General features: G+C 39.1%; 1 protein-coding gene and 1 pseudogene across 13 annotated transcripts in view; both read left to right on the top strand.

Moving 5' to 3' along the window:
- DTL (denticleless E3 ubiquitin protein ligase homolog) overlaps positions 1 to 19,656 on the top strand; it is an 86,496-nt gene that overhangs the window by 3,633 nt on the left and 63,207 nt on the right. For all 13 annotated transcript variants that reach the window (XR_014816595.1, XR_014816591.1, XR_014816592.1 and 10 more), the window contains exons 2-9: positions 3,370 to 3,495; positions 4,525 to 4,623; positions 7,332 to 7,393; positions 7,478 to 7,598; positions 14,710 to 14,775; positions 15,991 to 16,103; positions 17,317 to 17,390; positions 19,263 to 19,366. Coding sequence is in view for 2 of the 13 variants with exons in the window: in XM_084978098.1 (XP_084834224.1) it covers positions 3,370 to 3,495; positions 4,525 to 4,623; positions 7,332 to 7,393; positions 7,478 to 7,598; positions 14,710 to 14,775; positions 15,991 to 16,103; positions 17,317 to 17,390; positions 19,263 to 19,366 (765 nt within the window). In the remaining 11 variants the exon portion in view is untranslated. The remainder of the gene's footprint in view (positions 1 to 3,369; positions 3,496 to 4,524; positions 4,624 to 7,331; positions 7,394 to 7,477; positions 7,599 to 14,709; positions 14,776 to 15,990; positions 16,104 to 17,316; positions 17,391 to 19,262; positions 19,367 to 19,656) is intronic.
- LOC146400217 (nucleoside diphosphate kinase 6, mitochondrial pseudogene) lies at positions 4,939 to 5,805 on the top strand (annotated as a pseudogene).

Below are 19,656 nucleotides of genomic sequence, written 5' to 3'. Positions count from 1 at the left end.
GCACAGAACTCTGCACAATAGTCTGTGATCATCTATGAGGGAAAAGACTCTGAAAGAGAATGGATGTGTGTACATGTATAACTAAATCACTTTGTTGAACAGCGGATATCATCACAACATTGTAAATCAACTATACTTCAATAAAACTTTAAGAAGAAACTATGGATTACTAATTTCAATAAATAAGCAAAATAAAAACTACTTGAAAGTTTGTCTTTTAATTAAGTAGATTTGAGTGTTATGATGCCTTTATTAAAGGAAGTTTTTGTACCTTTGGTCTGTGCAAGGTGTTAGATTGGGGCATGGAAATGCCTTTCTTTTTTTTTTTGTCTTTTTCAGGGCTGCACTTGTGGCATATGGAGGTTCCCAGGCTAGAGGTCCAGTCAGAGCCGTGGCTGCCAGCCTACTCCAGAGCCATAGCAACACAGAATCCAGGCCGCGTCTGCAACCTACACCACAGCTCACGGCAACGCTGGATCCTTGACCCACTGAGTGAGGCCAGGGATTGAACCTTTGTCGTCATGGGTGCTAGTCGGCTTCGTTAACCACTGAGCCACAACGATGGGAACTCCGGAAATGCCTTTCTTTTGAAAACTGGAAGAAAGATATTGAAGAAAGGGGGAAGAGCTTCTACCATTGCACACGGGTCAGTTTTAGAAATGCATATATATGGAAGTTGAGTATCTAGAAATTAATTCTCTGAAAACTCATATTCCTTGAAGAATGTGCGCATAACCCCAGGGGCTTAGGTTGTATGTTGAGGAAAGAATAGGCTTTTCCAAATGAGTGTTGTGGAAAGCATAACAAGTTCATGTTGGAAATAACCTAGGACAATAAGGATACGAAAGTAGCTTATTGGACTGCTCCATGAAGTGTGTGTGGTCAGGTCACAGAAGTTGACGGGTGGAGTTCCCATTCGGAAACAAATCTGACTAGTATCTGCGAGGATGCGGGTTCGATCCCTGGCCTCACAAAGTGGGTCAGGGATCCGGCATTGCACAAAGTGGGTCAGGGATCCGGCATTGCCGTGTTGCAGTGAGCTGTGTTGTAGGTTGCAGATGCAGCTCAGATCTTGCGTTGCTGTGGCTGTGGTGTAGGCTGGCAGCTACAGCTCCCATTCGACCCCTAGACTGGGAACTTGCATATGCAGCAGGTGTGGCCCTAAAAAGCAAAAAAAAAGAAGAAGTAGAAGTGGAGGGGTAAATAGGGACAGTTACTAAGCCTCCAGGCCACTGGTTGGTGTTTGGATGTTTGTAGGCAGTGAGGCAGGTTGCGGGGGGGAGGGGGTCACTATTTAGTTGTAAAGAATCAGGTCTCCAGAGCCTGTCATCTTCAGTACCACTCAAAATTGTTCAAGATTTGGTCCTTTTGAATTCATGAGTTATAGTCATTAGTTTGATTTATTTTTTTAAATCCTAATCGACAAGTATGTATTTATGTAACTTTAGAACAGAGGTTTTTGTTTTTAAATTCATTCTATAGATGGATATTTGTGAACTCTGCAACAGAACTGGTCATTATATTCATGTTCTTCTTTTAGTAGTCTTTAATGGCTTGTTTACAATCACATCTGGCCTTGAGGTAATACGTTACCTCAGGAATAATTACTAAATCTGGATTGAATTTCTTTGCTGCCTTTGAATTCCTTGAGATTATTTCTGTGAGCATTCAAAACTAGGTTTGTCCAAGGTTAAGTCAGGCCAAGGTGTCTTCTTCAAATAGTATTTTTCATGAAAAGTGGGAATTTAAAATGAGAGTTTGTTAATTATGTAGACAGCTCTCTAGATTGTAATTTCATCGTTTCCAATGGTGCTCACTGAACAATTGGTTCTCAGTAACTCTCTTTTTGAATGAATCTGTCCTTTATTTATTTAAAATGTGTTGACCCACATATCAAAATAATAAAACAAATCTTTGAAGATGGTTTTCTATTTAGGACAATGGTGCACATCAAGTCTTTGACCCAAGCATAATAAACTTTCTCTCCACTCTGAATTTCTTCCTCTCTCACATATTCAGAGAAAGCTTATTCTTCTTTCAAGACTTATATTTGATTTCACCTCTTCTAAAAAGACTCCTGACCCTACTACTATTAGCCAGGGCTAACTGATTGTACTCTGGAGGTAGGTACGTAACACTTTACTTTAAAATTGCTCTAATAAACTTTAAGATACCATGAATCTGTTACTGTTAACATCTTAGAGTCCTAGAATTTCAGTGCTAGAAAGGAAAGAGGAAGTATAAAAATTAGTATTTACTTGTGAATGTTCGTGTCCTCCGAAGCCACTTGACATGCATTATTTCCTTTAACTCCCTGACCATTGGATTATGTGTGATGTTGCTAGTAACTTAAGTTTATAGTAATGATTTATAAACTCTGAAAACATAAGATTTTGATTGACAGGAGTGGCTGTTTTGGGAGTTCCCATTGTGGCTCAGCGGTAACAAACCCGACTGGAATCCAAGAGGATGCAGGTTCGATCCCTGGCCTCACTCAGTGGGTTAAGGATCCAGCATTGCTGAGAGCTGTGGTGTAGGTTGCAGATGTGGCTCGGATCTGGCATTGCTATGGTTGCGGCATAGGCCAGCAGCTACAGCTCCAATTTGACCCCTAGCCTGGGAACCTCTATATGCTGCAATGTGGCCCTAAAAAAGACCGAAAAGAATGGCACTTTTAATGGTAGTGGTATTCTTTGTAGCTGTGTTTTGTGATCGTCACCAAAGGGTAGGGTCGTAGGTAAGATGTTTTCTGGTGCAAAGACCATTTGTTTCTTGCAGACTTAAATGGATTAGCAAAAGTCTCCATTTAAGATGGTAAGCCCAAAGCTACATCTCACCAGAAGTTGCAAGTGCTCTTTCATTTTTTCCTTAGGACCCCTTAGTAAAGTATTTCAATTTTTTTTTTTTTTTTTTGGTCTTTTTAGGGCTGCACCCGTGGCATGTGGAGGTTCCCAGGCTAGGGGTCTGATCAGAGCTGTAGCCTCTGGCCTATACCACAGCCACAGCAACACCAGATCCAAGCTGCATCTGTGACCTACACCACAGCTTACGGCAATGCCAGATCCTTAACCCACTGAGTGAGGCCAGGGATTGAACACGCAACCTCATGGTTCCTAGTCGGATTCGTTTCCACTGCACCACAACGGGAATTCCTATAAAACTTTTTAAAACAGTTTTTTTGGCTGCCCTTGCAGCATCCAAAAGTTCCCAAGCCAGGATCAAAACCATGCCACACCAGCGACAACACCAGATCCTTAACCCACTGCACCACTAGGAAACTCCTAAAAAACAAATTTTTACCTCTGCATTTGTTAAAAGTACTGAAATGTGATATATTGAAGTTCTATAAGGAATTGTGTTTTATTTTAGGATGGTCTTCACAATACCCTCTGCAGTCCCTTCTAACTGATTATCAGTGCAACTACAATGATGAGCACACTTCTTATGGAGAAACAGGGGTCCCAGTTCCTCCTTTTGGATGTACCTTCTCTTCCGGTAAGAGAATTATTGTATAAGATAGGCTTGGTCAGAAATTATCTATTTTCACTCTTTAGAGGGAAAGTATGCTAGGGTGGTTCCCTTTCAAGAAAAAGTAAGTTAGATAGATGGTAGAGTTTTTCTAGTACCTATTCTCTCCTCATGTATGAAATAGACTTTTCTTAATCTCTATGCATAATTATGTATTTCTGGTAAAGCATAAGACTATTATAGCACCATCTTTTGTTTGTTTTAACTGATCTTGAGAAAGAGTTGCAAAGGTTTAGCCATCGTGAAAGTTTTTGCCCCTTTTGAGCTAATTGAATCTCTTTCTGCAGTGCATTAGGGAACATATTAACAGAAATAGAAGTACTTGACCCCTGCTGTTAAAAGTTTAAGAGAGAAAAAGTAAAAGGTTGTGAAAAAAGTATATAAAATCAATAGGCTCAGTCTGCTGGTGTCCTATGTTGTATGCCTGTATTTGCCATTGGCCAGTACTACTTTTGTGTGTCTTTTTTTGTTTTGTTTCATTTCCATTTTTTTGTTTGTTTTATGGCTGCACCTTCGACATATGGAAGTTCCCCAGCCAGGGATTGAATCCGAGCCACAGTCACAACCTACTCCACAGCTGCGGCAACTCCAGGTCCTTTAACCCACTGCACTGGGCTGGGGATTGAACCCATGCCTCCACAGCGACCAGAGGCACTGCATTCGGATTCTTAACCCACTGCAGCACAGTGGGAATGCCAGTATTTCTCTTGTTTTAAGTACCATCCTTGATTCAGCCCTTCTCTAAATAAGAGATTGTCTGAAGATTGGTGTTTTTGACTCATTTACTAAATTAGATATTATGAAATTTTGTACAATCTAATTCAGAAAAACCTCTCTACCGTAATAGATATTATTTGGGTAGAATCATCTTATATCTTTTCGAACAGATTCTTTGTGTTTACCTTGTAGCTTTCAATTAATCTATATTCTGTTGTTTATATAGCTTTAAACTTACCTTTAAAATCTTTTCATGTATTTTATTCTTTATTTATTTAGCTCCCAGTATGGAGCATATACTAGCAGTTGCCAATGAAGAAGGCTTTGTTAGGTTATACAACACAGAATCACAAACCGGTAGAAAGAAGTGCATCAAAGGTAAGTTGAGGTCTAACATATTTGTTTTAACATTATTTTTAATTATAAAGCCTCGAGGAAATTATTATTTGAATACATTTTCAATGATATTCACTTCTGATTGAGTCTGTGTAGGGGCCAGGCTGAAAGTAAATGGTAGACTGTTTTTCTGTTGATAACCTAACAGTGGCAAAGCCTTTACTGAAAGTTAAAAATACAATTTAGAATTTTAAAAAGTTCTTCTTTTACAAAGTTAAATTTTTTATACTTAATATGGAGAAACATTTCTTTAAAATATTTATATTAAGCCCACGACGGCTTCATCACCTGACCAGTATGGGGCAAGTGCTGGAGAAACACATGGGCCACCAGGAGGCGGACCCTCCTGCTGCAGAGCCTTGGGGACTGGCTGGCACACCACCTCACCTCTTTCCCCCTGGGCTCGTGACCTCACAGCACGAACCCCCCGGAGGGCTTCCCAGCTGATCACCTGCTCGGACTGCAAGGCCAGCTGTCCAAGTGCCTGTTGGCCAGGCCCTGCTGTAGAAGGGTCAGGAGAGAGATGACTTCTACCTTACCGAGCCCCGGGCTGTCCAGCTCACTCTGGAACTGATCACGCCTCATGCAGTTGCTCATCCACTGATTCTGGAAGCTATTAATCAGCAGGTTCTGAGCAACAAGTTCGTTATTGTAAGAATGAGAGCACGTCTTTTGAGAAGGGAAGATTGCCAGAAGTTTTCCCAAGGGCAGGAAGGGTATATTTTTCTATCAGTGGCTGGTGGTATTCATGGCCCATGGGCTGATCCAAGCCTGTACCCTCGCCCGCAAGGATGTCATCAGCTCTGGAGGACAGTGATGGGACTCACCAGAATGTTCTGAGCTCGCCACGTAGCCCCAGATTCAATTTGTGGGAGTTTCGGCCTCACTGACACCCACGGTACAACCCATGGCTCTGACTCTGGTTTCGGCCAGTAGAGAGACTGCAGCCTTTTCCCCTGACTTCAGCGGACAGCACTGGGATGAGGAAGAAGAGCCCCAGTTGCGCTGTGGGCCTGTGCACTACAGTCCGGAAGGAGGTGTGCACTGTGCAGCTGGAACAGAAGGCCCAGGGCTAACCTGACGTAGGCCTGTCGGTCTGTGAAGACTGGAGGCCCTGCCCAGCCTTTCCTCACAGACTCTGGTCCAGAGCATTCTCCTAGGACCAGGGAGGCCTGGGGCTCATCATGCCATCTGTGCTGGGCACCACCACCTGCATGACGGCCTATCTCCTCACTGCCACCTCTTCTAGAATCTGACTATCTGCCTCTTCTCTGGAATGTTTATGGATGGTTTAGAGGAATGATGGATCCTCTTTTTTTCTGAGAACGATTCATCCATTTTCACAGAGGAGCTTGCCAAAATAAATAAGTAAATGCAGCAACTCTATTAGCAACATCTGGCGTATTTTCCTTAATAAAAGTCAGTGTTCTATTGAAAAAATTTATATTGAACAAGACCTCTTCCATATATAAGGCAAAGTTGTACTGACCTGAAGAAGCTGATAATTTGGAACTAGTAAATCAAGTGTTGAGGTAATGAAAATAAACAAAATCTATACATGATGTAGAAAGGAATACAAAGAAAATGCAACAGGTATCTCAAAAAGCTTATGTAGGAGTTCCCGTCGTGGCGCAGTGGTTAACGAATCTGACTAGGAACCATGAGGTTGCGGGTTCGATCCCTGGCCTTGCTCAGTGGGTTGAGGATCTGTGGTGTAGGTTGCAGAAATGGCTTGGATCTCGCGTTGCTATGGCTCTGGCGTAGGCCAGCGGCTGTGGCTCCGATTGGACCCCTAGCTTGGGAACTTCCATATGCCTCAGGAGTGGCCCTAGAAAAGGCAAAAAGACCAAAAAAAAAAAAAAAAAAAAAAAAAGCTTATGTAGGTAGTAAAGAAGGTAAGGTAAATTTATCATGAAAGATGGGACATTCGAGGTGGACTGTGGTATTTAGAGGAGTGGAGGGAAAAACATTAGCAAAGGCCTAGAGGTATGAATGCATAGGATATAAGGAGGAAATAGGGAGTGATCCAGTCTGGTTGTCGTAAGATATACAGAGAATAGGGAGATACAGCCAAAGTGAGCAGAACTTTAAATATCAAACTAAAGTACTTTCGACTCCATTCAGAAAGCGTGATGAAGATTTTTGAGAATGTGTCGTTAAGATTCCGTTTTAGAGAATGTATCACCTCATGGGAAGCAGTTTGCTATCAAATGGTAGTTTTACGTGGTGATGACAGGAATGTGTACTGGGTGTGAGCCCACAAATTCTTTTTGGCCCCTGGACCGTAATATACTGACCGCTGGCCTTTTCACTACAGCTTTCAAAGCATTTAAACAGTTACTGATATGGAAGGAGTTCCCGTCGTGGCGCAGTGGTTAACGAATCTGACTAGGAACCATGAGGTTGCAGATTCGATCCCTGCCCTTGCCCAGTGGGTTAACGATCCGGCGTTGCCGTGAGCTGTGGTGTAGGTTGCAGACGCGGCTCGGATCCTGCGTTGCTGTGGCTCTGGTGTAGGCCGGCGGCTACAGCTCCGATTCAACCCCTAGCCTGGGGACCTCCATATGCCGCGGAAGCGGCCCAAAGAAATAGCAAAAAGACAAAAAATAAAAAATAAAAAAATAAACAGTTACTGATATGGATAGCACAGAACATAGTTTAGACATTTTACCTTCTTTCTTTTTATTTAGAATGGATGGCTCACTGGAATGCTGTCTTTGACCTGGCCTGGGTCCCTGGTGAACTTAAGCTTGTAAGTGACTTCTATTTTATTGGGATCTGGGTAAACACTGGTGAAGGGTTGCTTTATTAAACTGTAAAACCTTATTTTTGAAAGGTTACAGCAGCAGGTGATCAAACAGCCAAATTTTGGGATGTGAAAGCTGGTGAGCTGATGGGAACATGCAAAGGTCATCAGTGCAGCCTCAAGTCAGTTGCCTTTTCTAAGTTTGAGAAAGGTAGGTATCTGCTTACCCTCTTTTATCTCCTTAACCTCCTTCATGGTGAAGTAATAAGAAGCTGCATTTGTTACCACCCTTTCCCTGTCAGAGTTGCTCTTTTACCTACATAGATGATTGAGATTCTTAATATGACTTGAAAACCTCAATGAAATTAAATTGAGTTTTAGTCCCATTCTAATGGATATTATCTCCAGTTTGTCCCTGAAAGTCTAGCATGTTCAGATCATTTTTTTCTATAACCTTGCAGATAAGGTAAAAATTCACCAATAGCCACAATACCTCAGTTCAACTTTGAGTGGCCTTTGAGGTCAAACCCAGTACTGGACACTGATTAACTCCATTTGTAAAATAGTTACTTTACTTATAATATTTAAATGGAGTGTGAGGCTGGGATGGGAGACCTGATAAACTGGATACATTTCTCTACCTAAAAAATATGCCATGTAATTAACTCCCTGGTATGTTTTCAACTATTATTTACTCAATTAATCTTTCTATATTTATTTTATTATTATAAAGGAGAAGATGTAATACAGAACAGTACTATAGCTGCTAGGGAAAAATTTAGCAGGGGTGTCTAATGAGCTCTTCATTTCTGGGGGATTTTGTGTGTGTGTTTTCTCCTTCATGGTTCTCACTAAGAGCGAGACAATAGACATTCATCTCAAAGAAGTGGATGAGTCAATCTGACTTTAATCTCAGAATAATAGAGATGCCCGTTATAGTCTGTTTTATCATTAAAAAATAATCCTATTTTAAAAAGGAATATTTTCATTTGAATAAATATTCCTGAGCACTCAGGAATAGTAAACTGAGTTGTTGAGCTGGTTTGGACTTTTTAAAAAGGTCAGTTGGTTGCTGTTGAGACTGAAACCTTTAAGGGAAAATAACATACAGTTTTTATCTCTGCTTAACTTTTCATTAACATATCTAAGGTATAAAGTTAGGTATGCTTACATTCTCATTTGCTACACTTCTATGTCAGAGTTCATTCTCTGAGTTTAGAAAAATAATTTAAGGTCATGCAAATTTACTTAAGGTAAATTTGTTTATTTAAAGGGCAATAAAAAAGGGAAACAGAAGTTCGCATTTGGCTCAGCAGTTTAAGAACCTGACTACTATGCATGAGGATGCATGTTCAATTCCTGGCCTTGCTATTGCTCAGTGGGTCAAGGATCTGGTGTTGCCACAAGCTGCAGTGTAGATTGCAGGTGCAGCTCTGATTCCATGTTGCTGTGGCTGTGGTTTAGGCCAGCATCTGCAGCTCTGATTTGATTCCTAGCCTGGGAACTTCCATTTGCCACAGGTGCAGCGGTAAAAAGAGAAAAGAAAATGAGGTGAAATAAGAATGCACCTTCCCCCCCCCCAAAATCTGAGAAGCATATAAATGCTTAGTGTTTTGTTTGTTTGTGTGGGTAACATGGTAGAAAATATCGTATTTCAGTTCTTGCAGCCCCACATGGGCAGGTTACAAATACTCCAATAGGACATAGTTATAGTAGGAGATATTTCCCTAAGTATCTACCACCTGAAAACAAGGAAACTTCATTTCTAATTGTTAGTTACAGATATTTGTTTTGTGTGGTTAAAGGGATGTTAGAACTTCTAGTGGATAATTAGAAATAATTATAAGAGTGTTTCTTTTTCTTCTCCTACAAACTTACTTTCAAATTTGCACCTTCTTCATTCTTCATTTTCCAGTTTAAGGCCAATGCTTCTTCTAGGGCACTGGTTCTCAACCCTGATTGACATTAGTCACCTGGGGAGGTTTTTTAAAATACCAATTAAGTGTAAATCTGTAGGAGGTGGGCCAGGCATCAGTTTTGTTAAAAGTTTCTCAAGGGATCCCAGTGTGCAGTAAAATAAGGTTGAGAAGCATTCTTAATCCTCCTTAAGACCTTATGCCATCACTTACATCCCCACAACTCCTCTTATCTTCAAACTTTCTCTCTCTTGGCTCTCCGTAGAAGAAGATTCAAGCATATCTGTGGTCTGTCCAAAAAAGTTAAACACCTTACCTTGTAGTCCCCTTTATCATCCTTTTTTATTTCCTATCTCTTCTAAGTTTCTTAAGAGTAATCAAAAGCTGGTTAAATGTCCTCTGGAGTTCCCATCGTGGCTCAGTGGTTAACGAATCCGACTAGGAACCAGGAGGTTGTGGGTTCGATCCCTGCCCTTGCTCAGTGGGTTAAGGATCCGCCGTTGCCCTGAGCTGTGGTGTAGGTTGCAGATGCAGCTCAGATCCCGTGTTGCTATGTCTGTGGCTGTGGCGTGGGCCGGCAGCTACAGCTCCGATTTGACCCCTAGCCTGGGAACCCCCGTATGCCGCAGAAGCGGCCCAAGACACTGCAAAAAAAAAAGACAAAAAAAAAGGCTGGTTAAATGTCCTCATCTTAATTTGGTTCGATATGTTTTTCTCTTCCTGAAATCAGCCTGCCTCTGCTTGTTCAATACTTGACACTTCTGGCCATTTATTTTAAAATTTATAAAAAGTTTTTCTTCCTTGGACTTTGATACAGCGCCTTCTGGTTCTCTGTCTTTCTGTTTATTCCTTCATGATTGCTTTTGTGAGCTCCACTTCTTTAATTTGAAGTGTTGGCACAGCCCGGGATTTGGTATCTGGCCTTCTTTTCTTTTCAGTCTATACCTTCTCCCTGGGCAGTTTTCATCTATTCCAGGATTTTTTTTTTTGCTCCATTTATATTGAACCAGATTGTATTTCCAGCTTTCACCTTTCCTGCAAGCACTTCAAGGTCAGCATATCCAAAACTGAACTCATGATTTCCCCCAGCAACACCATCTTTCCCCTGTCCTCTGATTCCATTTCTCCTCATCCTGAAGAACTTCCCTTAACATTTCTTGTAGTGCAAGTGTGATTTTAATAAATCCTGTTTGTTCTCCTTCATCTGAAAATGTCTTTATTTAATCTTCATTATTAAAGGATATTTTTGTTGGGTATGAAATTCTGGGTTGGAAGCCTTTTTTCCTTTCATTATTTGAAGATGTTGCTCCACAGTCTTCCATGGTTTCTGTTGAGAACGCTGTGGTCATTTGAATCATTTCCCTGCATGTAATATGTTGTTTTTCCTGACTGCCTTCAGGATTTTCTGTCTTAGTTTTCAGAGGTTTGACTTACGTGTCTAGGCATGCATGGTTCCCTTCAAAGTTATCCTGTTTGAGGCTTGTTGAGCTTTTTGAATTTGTGAATTTACAAATGTCTTTCACTGAATTCTGAGAAGTTTTCTGCCCAATTTTCTCTCCTCTCCTGGGACTCAAATTACTCTTGTATTAGACTTTTGAAATTGTCCCATAAATCCTTAAAACTTAATTTTTTTCAATTTTCTTAAATTTGAGATAGAATTAACATACCATAAAATTCACCCATTTAAAGTGTATGTTAAGAATATTTCCATCAGCTGGAAAAGAAACCAGAACCTGTCAGCAGTATTTTCCATTTTCCCCAGCTCTACCTAAGCACTAACTTAGTTTCTCTCTATAGATTTGCCTGCACATTCGTGTAAATGGAACCATACAATATGCAGTTGGCTTCTTAGCATAATATTCAGTCTTATTTTTCTCTCTTCCTCAAATTGAATGACTTCTGTTGATCTGTCCTCAAGTTGATAGACTTTTCCTCTGTTCTTTCCATCCTGCCCTTAAGCCTGTCCTGTGAATTTTATCATTTCAGAAATTGTGGGTTTGGGTTCTAAAATTTCCATTTGTTCTTGATAATTTCTATTTGTTTCTCTGCTGAGATATCTCATCTTTTCATTGACTGAGTGCCTCTTTCTTTGCTTCACTTGACATAGTCACTTATGTTTTACAACCTGACCTGATAAATCAGTATCTGGGTTGTTTTGGGGTTGACCTCTGTTGATTTTTTTTTCCCTTGAGAATGACTCATTTTGATGGCTCTTTATAGGACAAGTAATTTTAAGATTGTACCCTAGGCATTGGGAATGGTAAGTTGGACCCTGAATTCTATTATACAGCTCAGAAGTGTTGGTGTTTTTGTTTTAATAAGCAGTTAAATCATAGTCAGATTGTATACTCAAACCTGCAGGAAGGCAGTCAATTCAGAAGATCAGATTTCAGTTCATTTCTTTAAGCCTTAATTGCAGGGTGCTTTTAGTTTTCAACACACATACAGCTTGGGGGGGTTGAGCCGTAGACTTGGTGCTAAGTTTAACCACAGAATTAGGGTTTCCCTTTCTCTGCTCTCTCCAAGGTTTCCTATTCCCTTTGGCAGCTCTTGTTGCCTCAGGTCTGCTTTTCCTAGTTCCTCTGGCTCAAAAGATGGTCTTTCTGTTGGCACTTCAGCTGCCTGATACTGATGCTACCTACAACTGTGGCTGCCCGCAGGGTAAAACCGCAAAAAAAGCAGTAACTACCTAGAGAATCCTAAAGACTCTACCAGAAAACTGTTAGAGCTCATCAATGAATTTGGCAAAGTCGCAGGATACAAAATTAATACACAGAAATCGACTGCATTTCTATATACTAACAACAAACGATCAGAAAGAGAAATTAGGGAAACCATCCCATTTACAATCACATCAAAAAGAATAAAATACTTAGGAATAAACCTACCTAAAGAGACAAAAGACGTGTACTCTGAAAACTCTAAGACTGATGAAAGAAATCAAAGATGACATAAACAGATGGAAAGACATACCATGCTCTTGGATTGGAAGAGTCAATATTATCAAAATGACTATACTACCTAAGGCAATATACAGATTCAATACAATCCCTATCAAATTAGCAAGGACATCTTTCACAGAACTAGAACAAAATATGTTAGAGTTTATTTGGAAGCACAAAAGAACCAGAATAGCCAAAGACATCCTGAAAAAGAAAAATAGAGCTGGAGGAATCAGGCTCCCTGACTTCAGACTATACTATAAAGCAACAATCATCACAACTGTATGGTACTGGCACAAAGGCAGAAATATAGATCAGTGAACCAGGATAGAAAGCCCACAATTAAACCCACACACCTACAGTCAACTAATCTATGACAAAGGAGGCAAGAATATATGGGGAAAAGACAGTCCCTTCAATAAGTGGTGCTGGGAAAATTGGGCAGCCACATGTAAAAGAATGAAATTAGAACATTCCCTGACACCACACACAAAAATAAACTCAAAATGGATTAAAGACCTAAATATAAGACCAGATGCTATAAAACTCTTAGAGGAAAACTGAATATTCTCTGACAACCACAGGAATATCTTGTCAGATCCACCTCCTAGAGTAATGACAAAAAAAATAAAATAAAAAAATGGGACTTAATTAAACTTAAAAGTTTCTGCACAGCAAAGGAAAGCCTAAACAAAACAAAAAGACAATCCACAGAATGGGAGAAAATATTCGTAAATGAAGTGACTGACAAGGGATTAATCTCCAAAATTTATAAACACCTTCTGCAGCTCAATACCATAAAAACCAAACAACCCCATCAAAAAGTGGACAGAAGATCTAAACACAATTCTCCAAACAAGACATACAGATGGCCAAAGAAATACATGAAAAGATGTTCATTCTCACTCATTATTAGAGAAATCCAAATCAAAACCACTATGAGGTACCACCTCACACCAGTCAGAATGACCATCATCCGAAAATCTACAAATAATAAGTCCTGGAGAGGGTGTGGAGAAAAGGCAACTCTATTGCACTGTTGGTGGGAATGTAAATGGGTGCAACCACTGTGGAAAACAGTATGGAGATTCCTCAGAAAACTAAAAATTGAACTACCATTTGATCCAGTAGTCCCACTCCTGGGCATCTCTCCAGAGAAAACCATGACTCGAAAGGATACAGGTACTCCAATGCTCACTGCAACACTATGTACAATGGCCAAGGCATGGAAACAACCTAAATGTCCATTGACAGAGGAGTGGATAAAGAAGATGTGGTACATATACACAGTAGAATATTACTCAGCCATTAAAAGGAAAGAAATAACAGCATTTGCAGCAACATGGATGGACCTAGGAATTATGCTAAGTGAAGTCAGTCAGACAGTGAGACACCAACATCAAATGCTACACTTACATGTGGAATCTTAAAAAAAGGACACAATGAACTTCTTTGCAGAACAGATACTGACTTGCAGACTTTGCAAAACTTACGGTTTCCAAATGGGACAGGTTGCGGGGGGGATACACTGAAGGTTTGGGATGGAAATGCGATAAAATTGGGTTGTGATGATTGTTGTACAACTGTAAATGTAATAAAATTCATTGAGTAATTTAAAAAAAAAGTAACATCCTAAGCCAGTAACTTGCTTCAGGTGTTGACTCCCCAAAATTGCATGTGTTTGTTCTGTCTATAGGACCTTCAGATGTAGTTGTTTTTTGTATTTTGACCTGAGTTTACAGCTAATGCAGGTGGATTAATTTGCTAAATGTTCACTCTTCATATAGAAAGCGGAGTTTTTTTTAATTTGATTTTAAAGAATAAAACATGACAGATAAATTGGAGTTCCTCTGTGTTCCCTTCTCAAATCTCATTGCCCTCTTTCCATCCCTAGAGGCAACCCCTTTCACAAATTTTATATGAATCTGGTCCATATTTTTATACAGAGACAATATAGCTTGGAGGTTTGCAGTATGGGCTCTAGATGCATGCTGCCAAAAATAAAAAGCTTTGGAAGTTACTTATCTTCCCTGTGCCTCAGTTTGCTCATCTGTAAAACGAGGATAATTCCCACCTAATAGTGTTGATAACAAAGGTTGAGGTCATTTATAAAAAAGCACTTAGCATAGTGTCTAGAACATAGTAAGCACTCGATATATTTTGGTTATTGCTTGATTATCATTCTTACTACAATTTACAGTATGATATTTTGTTTGGTTTCAAGAAAACACACAGAGGGATTATTCTATCACGTTTTTGCTCAACATAGCATTTTGACTTCTTATCTTTTTCCCGTCACCACTTTGCTTTCTCTTATTTGTGTTGAGCTATATATTTTATCATTTTTAATCCCCTGTGCCAATTACAGTACCTAACATACAATAGATACTCTTGGAAATTTAAATTGAAGTATAAGCATCATTGATTGGTTTTGTTAACTTCTTGGTAAACTATTTCTTCACAGCTGTCTTTTGTACAGGTGGAAGAGATGGCAACATTATGGTCTGGGACACCAGGTGCAACAAAAAGGGTAACCTAATTTCCTTTTAATGTTGATAAATGCAGGGTTGCTCCGGAGTAATTTCGAATGAAAGAATGCTTTCAACTGATTACCACCAGGGGGCACATTTTCATAATTCCTCAGTTCTGCTCCATTCAGTTCTCAGGATCTTAGTGATTGTTCCAGGAATACCCTCCATATTTACCTCATGTTGTCTTCTGAACTGTAATGCATTTATCTAAATTATTGATAGAATTGAAATTATTAGCATATGATCTCACTGGCAAATGGTCTTTTATTTTAATTTTTTAAATTCAGAGGCTTTAAAGACTTGGATTAAACATAATTATGCTCACATTACCCCATGATGCTGTAAGCAGAAAGCAGTGATCATCTCCCTGCTTACTTTCATTCATAAATATGTATTTTTTTAGTAGACTTTTTTTAGAGCAGTTTTAGGTACACAGCAAAATTGAGTAGAATACTTAGAGTTCTCTCTGTGCTGATACAGACCCTGTCCCCCCATAGCCTCTCCCACTGTCAACATCCCACGCCAGTGCTGAACATTTGTTAACAATTGGTGAACCTACACTGAGATGTCATTATCACCCAGTGTCTATCTGTACTTTATGATTCAGTCTTGGTATTAAGCATTCTATTGGTTTTGACAAATGTATAATGACGTGTATCTACCTTTATAGTATCATACAGAATAGCTTCTCTCCCTAAAAACCTTCTGGGCTCCTCTTATTTATCTCGCTCTCCCCCCATGCCCTGGCAACCACTGATCTTTTACTATCTCCATGGTTTTGCCTTTCGTGGAATGTCATAATTGCAATCATACCGATACAGCCTTTTCAGATGGCCTTCTCTCAGTAGTGTGTATTTAAGGTCTGTTCATGGCTTGGTATATCCTCATCTTTTTTAACACAGAATAATAAATCATTGTCTGGATGTACCACGGTTTTATTCATACATGCCCCTACTGAAAGACATCTTGGTTGCTTCAAAGTTTAGCAGTGATAAGAATTGCCGTATGAATAAAGCTTCTATAAATATCCATGTGCTTATTTCCTTCTCACACAGTATAATCTCACCACAGGAGATACAGTAAGTAGAGCTGCTGGCCTCTAATTTCACTAATCTAATAAAGAATATAATTTTGAGATCTTATATATAAATATTACATTCAGCATGGGAACAAAGTTCTGAAACCTAAACCAATTTCCTTCAAATATCTTGCAGATGGATTTTATAGGCAAGTGAATCAAATCAGTGGAGCTCACAATACCTTAGACAAGCAAACCCCTTCAAAACCTAAGAAGAAACAGAATTCAAAAGGGCTTGCTCCTTCTGTGGTAAGGTTTTATAGCTGTATACGTGTGTGCAGGTCTTGACAGTACCAAAGTCTCATTTTAGGGAATTCATTAGGCATAAAATGAGAGCCTAGCGATTCAGTCAGTGAATGAGAATCTTTATTCCCTCTTGATATCACGGCTTATTGCTTAATACTTTGTACACTGCCTATGGTAGTGGCTCTCAAACTCTAGTGTGCAGCAGAGTTACTTGGCGAAATGTGAAAGATACAGCTTCCTGAGACTCATCCCTAGAGATCTTTATACATACATTTCATCTACAGTGTAATGGGATTCATTAGGAAGAGGCCAATGGGTAGTGTGAAGAAGCATATTAAGTACCATAATATAGTAGTTTCTATAGAGGAGAGGGATCCCTGTTGTTGTTTTCATAATACAAATTACAGAAAAGATGGGAGTTTTTTATATTTTTGAAATATTTGGCAAAAGATTATTAAATATATTGAGGAACATTTGGGTGGAATATAGTTACTCGTTAGCATCTTTTGGTCAAAGCTCAAACAATGCCCATAATACATATTTTTCTTAAAAATAAATCACCAGTGTTCTTTATTTATTTTGCTAATTTTCCCTGGTCTGTAGCATCTAATATTTTGGGAATGTGTGGTTGCTAGAACATTAGAACTTAAACTGCACAGGCATGAATGGAAACTGACAAGGTTAGCATTGGTCTTTGGAGGCCAGATGAAATGAGTAACATTTTAGACATTGCATCAGATTCTGAGCCAAGAAAACTTAACAGCAGTGAGGAGGTAAAACTCCACTGAGCTCCTTTAGATTTTTCAGAGCATTTATTCATCTTCATCTAGACATCCTATATGATAATCTGGGTAGACGGAACAGTTCATAGATGAAACAGGTACAAGTTAAATGAGTTTTCTAAGGTAGGGATGATTCCAGGTAGAGCCAGCAGGCTGAGACGAGTACCAAAACCCTTTAAACACCAGTTTTTTCTTGTGTATAAGACAAAGCATTTGTGCTATGTAATATACTTTGATGTTTAGGTCATTTTCTTGCTGAATTACTTCTCGATCTTTGTATGTGTCTGACTAGAATTATTGGAGAGGGAGAATTTAGTGTAATTCAGAGTTTGGAGAGAAAAACCATCATGTTGACACCTTGGTCTCTTGATAGTGAAGATTGTTATACCTCAAATATGTTTTCTGTCTTATCTTTTTTTTCTTTGTGCTGTTAGGATTCCCAGCAGAGTGTTACTGTGGTCCTCTTTCAAGATGAAAATACATTAGTCTCAGCAGGAGCCGTGGATGGGTAAGAAAGGTCTTTATTTCTTGGTTCTTTTGATGAGCTGTCTTTCTAGGAACCGTGATTGGGAAGTCACCTAGTTCCATTATAATTTAATGTGTGTGCTTTTAACTTTCAGCATAGTATGTAACCAGCTGAGAAACAGATCATACTGAAAATTTATCTCTTTGGGACTCTTGCTCAAATAATTAAATGAGATAATGTGCCAACTTAGCACATTGCCTAGCACATTGGAGCAGTGTTAGCTGCTGCTGCTTTTATAGAGAACCTGGAGGGTAACTTGCTTGGCTGTGCAGTATAATTTAATCAGTGACCTTATTTTGAGAAGTAAGATTTCTATCACAGGCATACCCTGGAGGTATTGTGGGTTTGGTTCCAGACCACTGCAGTGAAGCACATATTGCCATGAAGTGAGTCACATGGATTTTCTTGGTTTCTCAGTATATATAAAAGTTAAATTTATAATATGCTGTAGCCTATTAAGTGCGATAGCATTATGTCTAAAAAAAAGTCAACAAGCAGAGTTTAATTTAAAAATACTTTAATGATGAAAAATGCCAAGACAATTGCAATAGTAACATCAAAGATCACTGATCACAGATCCTAACAGCAAATATAATAATGATTTAAAAGTTTGAAGCATTGGGAGGATTACCAAAATGTGACACAGGGACATGAAATGAGAAGATACTATTGGAAAAATAGAACCTATAGACTTGCCACAAACCTTCAATTTGTAAAAAAAAAAAAAAAACACACGGTATCTGTAAAGCCCAATGAAGCAAAGCACAGTTAAAACAAGGTATGCCTGTATTTTGGATTTTATCTTCTCAAGTTTAGTAATACTCTAAAAGAAAGAATCTGATTCTAGGCATGTAATTGGCATTCCTGGGGGTAGTCTAACTAGATTGATAATAAGGCCTAAGGACTTTAACATATTTTCCAACCATGATTGATCTGAATGTTTGGCTTTTGGATAAGTTTGTGATACTTCTTGATTGGTTGCTTTGTTGGAATTTAATAAGTTCCTTGAGTATAACAACTCTTTCTTGGATACTAGTCGGGTTCAATTCCACTGCGCCACAATGGGAACTCGAACTCTTTCTTTTTAAAATACTCTTCTTCATCCCCCTTTTTGCCCATATATCTCCCAAGACATGTCTCCCTTCAAAAACTGTACTTTAAAAAAAGGTGATGGCTTAATAAACTAGGATTTCTATTTGTCCTATGGACACTCAAATGCTCTGTGGACCAAATTCTCTGGATTATCTAAGGGTAGTTAGTTATTTTTGTGAATGGCTATGAAAGTTTTGTTTCCAAGGATACTGCCTTTTTATAATGAAGCTTGTGTTTTCACGTTGCCAACAAACTAGGTGTAGAAAATTATCCCAACAGATGAAATGAAAAACATATTTCACAGGAAAATTTGCTTCAACTGGATTACTTAAGGAGTTAATGTATGGAGATACAACCATGGGAATAAAGCTTAATACTTATGATGTCAAAGGTTATATGCAGAGCGTTAAAGGCTTAGGAAGTGTTGGAGTTGTGTGTGTGCGCGTGTGTTTCTTAAAACAATGAAACAATGACTATCAGCACTTAACCTTCATTTTCCTTTTCCGCTCCCTTGAAGTAAACTCAAGGCAACCCATCAGTGGGTCAGATCACATCTGTTTCCGTTCTGCCAGAATTGTTAGCCCGACACTGGAAACAACTATATGAGATAGTTCAGTCTGTTTCCCGATGAGATATCCTCACAGTTCTTGGTTGATGTACCAGAGGATTAGATTAAAAGTCATTTCATGTTCAAATGTAGTTGAAACTGGTTGGGATTGGAGAAGGACTACAAAATATCTATTTCTTTACCTTGGTTTTTAGGGTAATTAAAATATGGGATTTACGTAAGAATTATACTGCTTATCGACAAGAGCCCATAGCATCCAAGTGTTTCCCGTACCCAGGTAGCAGCACCAGAAAACTAGGTAAGCCTTTGCATACGCTAGAGGACTTTTTTGTAGGGCTTTTTTTGGATACCTGAGTTTTTGTTACAGTTTTAAAAATAATTATTAAGCTAGTTTTCAACCACTGTTATTCTCAATTGACTTGAGAAGCTAATATATAGAAGTATCTTTTTTGAAGTTGACAAAGTAAAAACTCAGAAGCCTAATTTTGGTTTGTGTATGTTTGGGGGAAGAAGAATTCTGATGATGCGTCTTGTGAAATCATCTGAAAAGATTATCTTCACCTCAGTTCTCCGTCATGAGTGCGTGCT

Source organism: Sus scrofa, chromosome 9 (genome assembly GCF_054392235.1).
Source record: "Sus scrofa isolate SSC_HxYL_T2T_F1_AM1 chromosome 9, Sscrofa_HxYL_maternal_Yorkshire_Landrace_v2.0, whole genome shotgun sequence".
Classification (NCBI taxonomy): Eukaryota; Metazoa; Chordata; class Mammalia; order Artiodactyla; family Suidae; genus Sus; species Sus scrofa.
The sequence above is the reverse complement of the archived record's forward strand: the minus strand, read 5'-3'. Positions and strand labels throughout refer to the sequence as shown.